Genomic DNA, 10,011 nt, shown 5'->3' with positions numbered 1-10,011 from the left:
CCCGCCCTGCCTCACTTCTTGGCGGCTTGGCGGTAGCTGTATCTCTGGGCCTCGGTGTGCTTGGAGCCTTTTCCAATGCCACTGCAGCCCACCGGCTCCTTGGTGCTGCTGCCCTGGGAGGCCTGGCTTGCCTGGCTGAAGTCCTGCAGCGTGGGGCTGGAATGGGCGCGCTGCAGCCCGTTGTCCTCCAGGATCTGAACCTCGAATACGGACAGGTCATCCTCGCCGCAGCGGATCTTGTTCCGCAGCAGCATGGCGTAGGTACCGTAGCGTGTTTTCTACAAGAAGCGGGAGGGGATGGAGGCAGAAGGAGACAGAGGGAGAGGAGGGAAGGCAAGAAACGCAAAGAGGGTAAGCAGAGGAAGTGAATGAGACAGAAATGCAGTGCTGCATAATTACTTAACGCTCAACTAAATTCCAATTTCTTTCTTTTCCTTTCTGTGTGCCTTTTAAAAGTTCACACACTGTCGCCTCGGGCTCACCTCAAACTCCAGGTACTCGTCTCGCTGGCGGTACTCCTCCAGCTCGCGGCCTTTGACCTTTCGGTCTGGAGGATATGAGCGCAGCTCAGCCAGTTCAGTGGAGATGGCCCGGAACCGAGTCTCATGGGACTGGACCTGCTCCTCCTGTAGGCACAGATACTCAGAGTTCAGAGTTCGCCACCCATGTCACCTGACCAGGGTGATGGGAAGATAGACGTCCATGCATTTTCTCCCAGCACATCATCATCACTCATGTCAACTTTCTAGGCCTGACTGAGTTTTGTCCTTGTGGACATTTAAAATAATCACATTTATTCATTAATTTTAAAGAGTGCCTTCAGGGATTTTTAAAATGGTGGTGGTGATATGGTATGGTCAATTTGATTGGTGATATGATGATATGGTGTAAAGGAGGGTACCTGTGACAGTTTGGAGGTGGAGCTTGGCAGCAGAGGTCGGGCAAATTTCTTCTGTGAACCAATGGCTGCAGGGAAAGGTGGCGCCGAGAACATGGCTGCTACCGTATTGATGCGTGTGATCCACGACTGCATCTGCTCTGTGCTTCTATGGTGGACAAAGCACACACGCACAGTGAGTTTGTGAGATCGTGTTGCACAAACACAAACCAAGGATGGACCTGCACGCATGCATATACACAACATACACACACCACACACACACACCTCCTCCCACACACACACATTTCAATCCCCACCGCACAGCGCTAACTATCTTAGTGATTATCATCACGGCTGCTGAATACAAAAAAATGCTGCTTTGCTCAGACAGCTCTGCCACAACTCCTTGGACACTGGCTGAGAAAGGAGAGAGAGAAGTAGGGAGGGAGGGAGGGAGGGTAAAGAGAAAATAGAAAAGAAAAAAGAGAAAAAGGGCAGAGCGAGAGAGAGGGAGCGAAAAAGATAGGAGGGGAAGAGAGTGAGGGAGAGAGAGGAATGTATCTGGGACAAATGCAGGCTGCAACTGGAGAAGAGCCGGTCCTCCTGGGGGACTGGGACATGTGGCCACGTCATGTGCCTCTGCATCCTGAATTTACACCCCCCCGCTGCCCTCCTCCTCCCAAACACAATCACACTCGCACGCACGCACACAGACACAGCAGGAGGTAGCAACAGCCATTATTTGGCTGGTGAGAAGGGGAGAGACTGGGGCGAGACAGGTAGTGCTCAAACAAGGAGACAAGAAGAGGAGGGCGACCTTGCAAATTCAAGCCCAGGTTTATTGACTGAGGTGGATGTGTGCTGTGCAATTAAGAATAAGTTGCAGGATATGGCTCCAAGACAAAGAATGAACCCTCTAGCATTCAATTGAAAGTGTGTGAACCGAACTCGTAAAAACGAGGGATGGCTCGATCTTACAGGAGTGTGAGAAAGCAAGGTATAAGTCAGTCTTTGAGGTGTGTTAAGAATGGATGAGACAAGAACAGTGAAGTTCCATCCGCACTCACGGTGCCTGGAAGAGGTAGACCCTCCAGTCGGCGGTGCGGAGGTAGAACACATTGGGTCTCTTGCTGTAGTCGGCAGCCCTCATGGCCAGAGAGTGGTGGATGGACACAGCGTTCTTCAGATCTTCGTCCGACAGCTGCTTATCTGGCCGGTACTCTCCCTGCATGGTCAAACAATGACAATCAGCATAAAGTGTGAATACGTCATTATGTCCTTATTGACCATCGCAGTAGTTCTTCTAACCGCAAGGTAGTGTATTCAATCCCCAGATGGTTCTTTAAGTACCGATAATCTAATTTGGTTGTAATGTGAGAATGTTAAGCATCAGTAAGTTGGCAATGGATGAAATGTCATCAATCATAAAACACAGCAATTGATTGTAACTGGATTGTGGATGATTGAATCAGGACACTCTAGTAGATAACTGTGTCCCGACCTCTCGTTCTGCAGGATGACTTGTTGGGATGTTACAAAACAAACCATACTAAGGAAAGGGGTATTTTTGACACCCCAGTAAGGGGCCTTGCCTCTCCCCAAAGCAGACCTGACTGTTGGACCAGAGACCAGTGCCCATAGACATACAGTATATAAATCATTGGCACAGCTGCGTCGCAATGGTAACATCTCTGGACGGGACCCTTGCTTCCGTTCAAATTTAGCGGAACACAAGCCCAAGAAGCAGACAGGGCTGCCCGTAACAAAGGCCAGGACCACTGGTCTATATGGGCATAGAGGGCAGTGCCAGGTCTGAGGACTGTAGTCTGAAGGCACTGAACAAAAGACTCAACCTTTGTGAATTATCTCATTCTGATAATATCCACACTCAACAGGGTATGAAAATCCATCCGCATGGTTGGAGAGTGCATCTGTATGAGCAGTTTTAGTATTTCAGTTTGTGTCAATCAAATATTGGTAAACGTGTATCACAAATGTTATTGTATATGGGTATGTAACAAAGTGGGATAATCTTAGCAATCTTTTGGGGTTTTTTCTTTGGTGCAGAAACTGTATCGTTACTGAATACGAGTATGAAAAAAGTGATTGGACTTGGAAGTCTTTTTGAGACTTTTCAGAACATTTTGCCATGTTCTGTGGTGTGGAACAGTGAGTCTTGTGAGTTCATAAAGTGGGACAGAAGTGGCAGAAGTTTCGTCACACCTGCTCCCGTCGGCAGGAGCTGCTCACCTTCTGTAGGTAGAGAATCAGCCCTTTCAGAATGCCATAGAACGTCTTCCATCCTCTTTTCCCACGCGGTGCTGTGACCAGGAGAATAGTTAGGTCAAAACTCAGGTCAGCTTCAAATGTCCATACTAACATCAGACCTCAATACATTGCTTCATACTAAGTGGTAGGAATTATACGATTTGCTGTATGTGGACCACAAGAAGTATACTGTAGCTGCTGCTAAAGTAACAGCAAAAGACTAAATGAGTAGGATTAACAAATAAACAGCGATGAGGATAGGGAGGGGATAGGGGGTTTGACACATTCTATGATGACTTATAGTGGTCAATATTATATATATTTTTACCAGAGCTATAAATGTATGTATATGGTTTTGGCACATACTTCTTTTGCCGTCTGAGTCAGCGTGCACCTTGCGCACCAGGAAGCCGTTCTTATACAACAGGGCTCCTGAGGGCTGGGCCATGGCCACTAGTGGTTTCCCGCCGCTGGCCGTGCTCTTCATGTGTTTAGAGGCGGAGTCTGCCTGGCTGGTGTCCCCCAGCTCTGAGAAAGACTTCCGCATCTCCTCCTCGTCGCTATAGCGACAAGAAACAGAAGGGTGAGAAACCTGGTTACTATTTTACCACGCCTCCGTTGGCAACACATCAACCAATCACGTTCAACCAATCACTTTCCATCAATCTCACTCTGTGACCGTCCATTATAAGATAGGATGAGACAGAGTAGTTTCAATAGCAGAACACATAGGCCTATTCAAAGTCCCTCTCCCGGTTATAATGTGCATTTTGTCATCTACCAACATTTCTAAAGTGGTGTGTGGGTATAGCCTTGGTTATATAACATATTTACAAAGCACAATTCTACCTAGGGGAAACCTGAGTGAATGATAGTGTTTCTTCCTCTTCAAAGCCTTAATTTGCTGTCTTCCCCTCTTCCTCCCTCCTTCCCTCCACCATTTCTTTGTGATTTCCTCCTGGTCTCTAGAGAACCAGTCCACTCTCCTTGATCAAAACACACCGCAGCAGGAGAGCGACACGATCGATAGCATGGCAGCTTTGAGGTGAAAAACAAGGGCATTCTGTTCCACTAGGGACTTCCTATCTCTGAGATAAATTTCAGACTTGTCACTGACTTTTTCAGTGGCATGTTTCCCCATTGTTTGTGAGAGGAACCCCTCCAAAATGGTGAAAAGTAGTACTTTCCCAAATGCGAAACTAGATCAAACAAAACAAATACATGGGTTACAATTGATGTGTTATTAGAAAACTATACAATGTCTGTGGTTAACAGTGCACAATGAAAATATAACTGTGTCTGTATCTTAGTATACAGTTGATTGTCATCCCTATACCAGTGAAGGCTGGTGGAAGGAGGGTGGCTTATTGTAATGGTGGAAACAGAATGAGTGGAAGGGTATCAAACACATGGTTTCCATTCCAATTGGTTTCCATGTGTTTGATGCCATTCCATGTGTTTCGTATCATTCCATTACAGCCATTACAAAGAGCATGACCTCCGACTGAAATGACACCTCCACTGGTCTATACTGTACATAGAGCCAAGAGGTTTTCCTGATCACATGGCCTGACAGGAAAAACTCTGTTCGTAGTTATATATAGGCTATAATTATAGGGCCCAGAGTTTTTCTTCTTCATGTCACAAGGTCAGGAAAAACTCTGTAGGCACTGCCTACTAAATGTATTCAAACCTTGGCTTCCAACTATGCCTAGGATTTGGAGATAGTTTCAGCTCTCTGTTACATACCCCGTCAGAGCAGCCATGAGGAGCCATTTCTCTTAACGAGAGCTTAGCAGCTGAGGATCAGCTCTCTCAACTCTCGATCTGAGTGTTATTATAGACGAGTTAGTCCAACGATGTCACATTAGGTCCCACTGGGCACAGACATCAGTTTAATGTCTAGTTTTGATATACATTTGGTTGAGTTGTCAACTAACGTGAATTCAACGTGAAATCAACAACAAAAAACATCCAGTCAGCGGCAGCCCTATGAGCAAATACAGCTTGTTGATGAGAGAGGTCAAAGGAGAATGGCAAGATTTGTTCAAGCTAACAGGCGGGCCACAAAGAGACAAATAACGGCGCAGTACAACAGTGGTGTGCAGAACGGCATCTTTGAACGCACAACTCGTCCACTATGTTCGACTCTTATCAGTTAAAACAAGAAGAAGCGGCTCCAGTGGGCACGCGGTCACCAACACTGGACATTTGAGAAGTAGAAAAACATTGCCTGGTCCGACAAATACCAGTTCCTGTTGTGTCATGCTGATGGCAGAGTCAGGATTAGGCGTAAGCAGCATGAGTCCATGGACCCATCCTGCCTGGTATCAACGGTACAGGATGGTGGCGGTGGTGTACTGCCGTCCAATCTGCAGCAACTGCATGATGCCATCGCCTCAGCATGGACTAACTTCCCTGCGGAACATTTCTGACTTGTAAAATCCATGCCTTGAAGAATTTAGGCTGTTCTGGAGGCAAAGGGTGGTTAAACCTGGTACTAGATGGGTGTACCAAATAAACTGGCCGGTGAGTGTAGTTTGGAATTTTGAGGCAGGTTCAAATAATGATCACTCCAGTTCCACTCAAGATGAAGATACTGTACTTAGTATAAACCATTTACACCACATCCCCCCTTACTTATATGATAATCCTACAAACATGGTTGGGCTGCTGCTAACATATTTTTACATGTGGGATAATCTGGACCTGACGCAGCAGTTAAAGAGGATAGCTCATTTTAAGAGCTGAACCTTTCCTATAATGTTTCCCAATACTAGTCAGTTAATCCACCAAATATCAGCCAAACCCAGTTTAAAACAAGGACTACACTTGTTACCTCAGTTTCACCTGTGTAGAAGTTCACAAAACAGACGTGCAAACCACCATCAAAATGGACTCCCTTGGAAACCTTTGAGATTAAGATATGAGTAACCAGCAGTACACAACAACAGTTAGCTCTATATGAGTGAGTGACAGAGCAGGATGGAGAGCTAGTGAGAGCTGGTGAGCATGTGTCTCAGAGTTCTAGCCTGTTGCCTGGTAACTGCTGGCCTGCGTGAATCTCACTATACACTGTGACAAAGGGAGCGCGAGAGAGAGAGCTGAGAGGGGATGGACCGAAATGGGGGAGCGAGCAAGATAGACAGAAAACAAAAGCCTAGAAAGACAAAGCTGATATAGGAGGTAGGAGCCATAATAAAGAGGGGATAGGTGAGATAGAAGGAGAGGAGAGGAGGATAGGGTGGTGATGTGTAGGGGGAAGAGAGGGAACAGGTTGATTAGGTCTGGGGCTGGGCTGGCAGACCTGCACGGCATGCTGGGAAGTGTGATGACATTGTTGCACCAGTAGCTAAAGTGGACACAATAGTCTTGTCACACCTATGACACTTTCCCATTAAAACACATATGATGCGTGACAAGATACAGTATCAGTGTTCCTGTATACTGTTGTGGTCTGTGAAATAGGGCACCCGATGCAGAGCAGAAGTAATCACAACGCCTGACGTACATTACCGTGATGATAGAAAGCATTTCATCCATGGAAATGGTTCAGCTTTTATTTTAGTCCTCAAAATAATCATTATCGTAACCAAAATCTATCAAAATCATCATTATGTAAATGAGTGATGTAGCTGTAGGTGTAATTTGCATGGTCCCTTATAAATAAATGAATAAATAAATAATTTAAATCATTGGACTGGTATATTGGTATTATTATGATAATGTTTTTCAGGAGCCTGGTGATGTCTATATTCTAATGCCAGTGAAATGGGTTCTTCTTATTCCTTCTTCTAACAGGTGATAGGAGCCAGCAGGAGAGGATACAATGGAAGACAGGATGATTATAGAAAAAATAGCCTAATTAAAGGTGCACTATGCAGAAATCGCTCCACCATTTTGTGGTTGCAAAAATTCTAACAGTTTGCTTAATTTCAGTTTATGTGACAATACAAGCATAGAGAATTGAGATCATTGTACAATCTAAAACTGCTGTGAAATGTATTTTCAATTACCAAAATAATATATTTTCAGCTGTTTGAAGCTGGTGTACAAAACTGAAAGTAAGACGCAAAAACAAAACTTAAGAACCATATGCATAGAAATAGCACACATAGAACACATATACCTCTTCTTAAACTTGCTTTCAATGAGAATGATGATCTATAACTCACATTTCTATGTGAATTTGGTTGGGTTGCTCTAAAAGTTATATATTGCAGCTTTAACGGGAAAATAAAATCAGCAATGGCATATTTTCAGTGAACTCTGAAGCTCTTCCAACTATTGTATTTTTTCACAACTGACGCCAGACATATTGACATAGTAAGGCGTGTAGCCTTGTGGTTAGAGTGTTGAACCAGTAACTGAAAGTTTGCTGGATCGAATCCATCGAGTTGACACGGTAAAAATCTGTCGTTCTGCCCCAGAACAAGGCAGTTAACCAACTGTTCCATTGTTTCATTGTAAATAAGAATTTGTTCTTAAATCCTGTTTGGGCTAGGGGGCAGTATTTTCACTTGTGGATGAAAAGCGTGCCCAGAGTAAACTGCCTGCTACTCAGTCCCAGATGCTAATATATGCATATTATTAGTAGTATTGGATAGAAAACACTGACGTTTCTACAACTGTTTGAATGATGTCTGTGAGTATAACAGAACTCATGTAAGGCAAAAACTTGAGAAAGGCAAAAACCTGAGAAAACATCCAACCAGGAAGTGGGAAATCTGAGGTTGGTCGTTTTTCAACTCAGCCCCTATTGAAGATACAGTGGGATATTGTTCATCTTGCACTTCCTCAGGCTTCCACAAGATGTCAACAGTCTTTAGAACGTTGTTTCAGGCTTCTACTGTGAAGGGGGGCTGAATGAGAGGGGAATGAGTCAGAGGTCTGCCAGCAGCCACGAGCTCGTGAGGCGCGGTCATGTGAGAGTTACCTCGCGTTCCATTGCTTTTCTATAGACAAAGGAATTCTCAGGTTGGGACATTATTGAAGATTTATGTTAAAAACATCCTAAACATTGTTTCTATACTTCGTTTGATATGTTTCTACGACCAGTAATATAACTTTTGGACTTTTCGTCTGACCTTTCCGCTGGACTTGCCCGCCCGTTTGGATTTGTTTACCAAACGCCCTAACCAAAGGAGGTATATGGACATAAATGATGAACTTTATCAAACAAATCAAACATTTATTGTGGAACTGGGATTCCTGGGAGTGCATTCTGATGAAGATCATCAAAGGTAAGTGAATATTTATAATGCTATTTCTGACTAATGTTGACTACACAAGATGGCGGATATCTTTTTGTCTTGTTTGGGCTCTAAACGCTGTACTCAGATTATTGCATGGTGTGCTTTTTCTGTAAAGTTTTTTTGAAATCTGACATAGCGGTTGCATTAACTTCTTCGATAACTTCTTCTTCTTTTAATTTTTGGATGAAAAACGTTCCCGTTTTAAACAAGATATTTGTCACGAAAAGATGCTCAACTATGCATATAATTGACAGCTTTGGAAAGAAAACACTCTGACGTTTCCAAAACTGCAAAGATATTGTCTGTGAGTGCCACAGAACTGATGTTACAGAAAAAAAACCAGATAAAAATACAATCAGGAAGTGCCGCATTTTTTAAAACCGCCTCATGGCAATGACTCCTTATATGGCTGTGGAGGAGCTAGAAGTCAGCTTACCTTTTCCATGTTTTCCCCAAGGTGTCTGCAGCATTGTGACGTATTTGTAGGCATATCATTGGAAGATTGACCATAAGAGACTACATTTACCACGTGGTCGCTTGGTGTCCTCCGTTGTAATCTCCAGCTGCAGTATTTTTCCGTGAGCCTCTGATGACAAACCGACTGCCAGGAATGATTTTTCATCGAATAGAATTGTGAAAAACACCTTGAGGATTGATTCTAAACAACGTTTGCCATGTTTCTGTCGATATTATGGAGCTAATTTGGAAAAAAGTTTGGCGTTGTAAGTGACTGCATTTTCGTTTTTTTTTCTTAGCCAAACGTGATGAACAAAACGGAGCGATTTCTCCTACACAAATAATCTTTTTGGAAAAAATGAACATTTGCTATCTAACTATATGAAAACATATTTTGAAAATCTGAGATGACAATGTTGTTAACAAAAGGCTAAGCTTGTGTTTCAATATATTTATTTCATTAGCGATTTTCATGAATAGGAAACGTTGCGTTATGGTAATGAGCTTGAGGCTATGATTACGCTCCCGGATACGGGATTGCTCGACGCTAGAGGTTAAGGAGAAGTTTATCTAAAGTTCCATGTATAATAGTTGTATCTATTATCAATGTTTATGATGAGTATTTCTGTTAATTGATGTGGCTCTCTGCAAAATCACTGCATGTTTTGGAACTACTGAACATAACACACCAATGTAAAATTTGATTTTTGGATATAAATATGCACTTTATCAAACAAAACATACTGTATTGTGTAACACGAAGTCCTATGAGTGTCATCTGATGAAGATCATCAAAGGTTAGTGATTAATTTTATCTATATTTCTGCTTTTTGTGACTCCTCTTTTTGGCTGGAAAAATGGCTGTGTTTTTCTGTGACTTGGTGGTGACCTAAGATAATTGTTTGTGGCGCTTTCGCTGTAAAGCTTTTTGGAAATCAGACACTGTGGCTGGATTAAGGAGAATTTGATCTTTAAAATGGTGCCTAATACTTGATTTAGAGAAATTTGATTTATGAGATTTCTGTTGTTTGAATTTGGCGCCCTGCAATTTCACTGTCTGTTGGCGAGGGGTGCCCCGTTCCCAGACAGGTTAACTGACTTGCCTAGTTAAATAAACCAAAGTGTGTCAAATATATAAAGGATATTTCATGC

At 43.3% G+C, this 10,011-nt stretch overlaps 1 protein-coding gene across 1 annotated transcript in view; it reads right to left on the bottom strand.

Moving 5' to 3' along the window:
- Window positions 1-10,011, bottom strand: part of LOC139377444 (PH and SEC7 domain-containing protein 1-like) — a 70,165-nt gene continuing 60,154 nt past the window's right edge. Inside the window, exons 9-14 of the mRNA XM_071120473.1 lie at window positions 3,515-3,708; window positions 3,131-3,201; window positions 1,948-2,105; window positions 902-1,046; window positions 483-626; window positions 1-278 (exon numbers count right to left, since the gene is read on the bottom strand). Coding sequence (XP_070976574.1) covers window positions 12-278; window positions 483-626; window positions 902-1,046; window positions 1,948-2,105; window positions 3,131-3,201; window positions 3,515-3,708 — 979 coding nt within the window. The 3' untranslated portion in view covers window positions 1-11. The remainder of the gene's footprint in view (window positions 279-482; window positions 627-901; window positions 1,047-1,947; window positions 2,106-3,130; window positions 3,202-3,514; window positions 3,709-10,011) is intronic.

Source organism: Oncorhynchus clarkii, chromosome 20, assembly GCF_045791955.1.
Source record: "Oncorhynchus clarkii lewisi isolate Uvic-CL-2024 chromosome 20, UVic_Ocla_1.0, whole genome shotgun sequence".
NCBI classification, from domain to species: domain Eukaryota; kingdom Metazoa; phylum Chordata; class Actinopteri; order Salmoniformes; family Salmonidae; genus Oncorhynchus; species Oncorhynchus clarkii.
The sequence above is the reverse complement of the archived record's forward strand: the minus strand, read 5'-3'. Positions and strand labels throughout refer to the sequence as shown.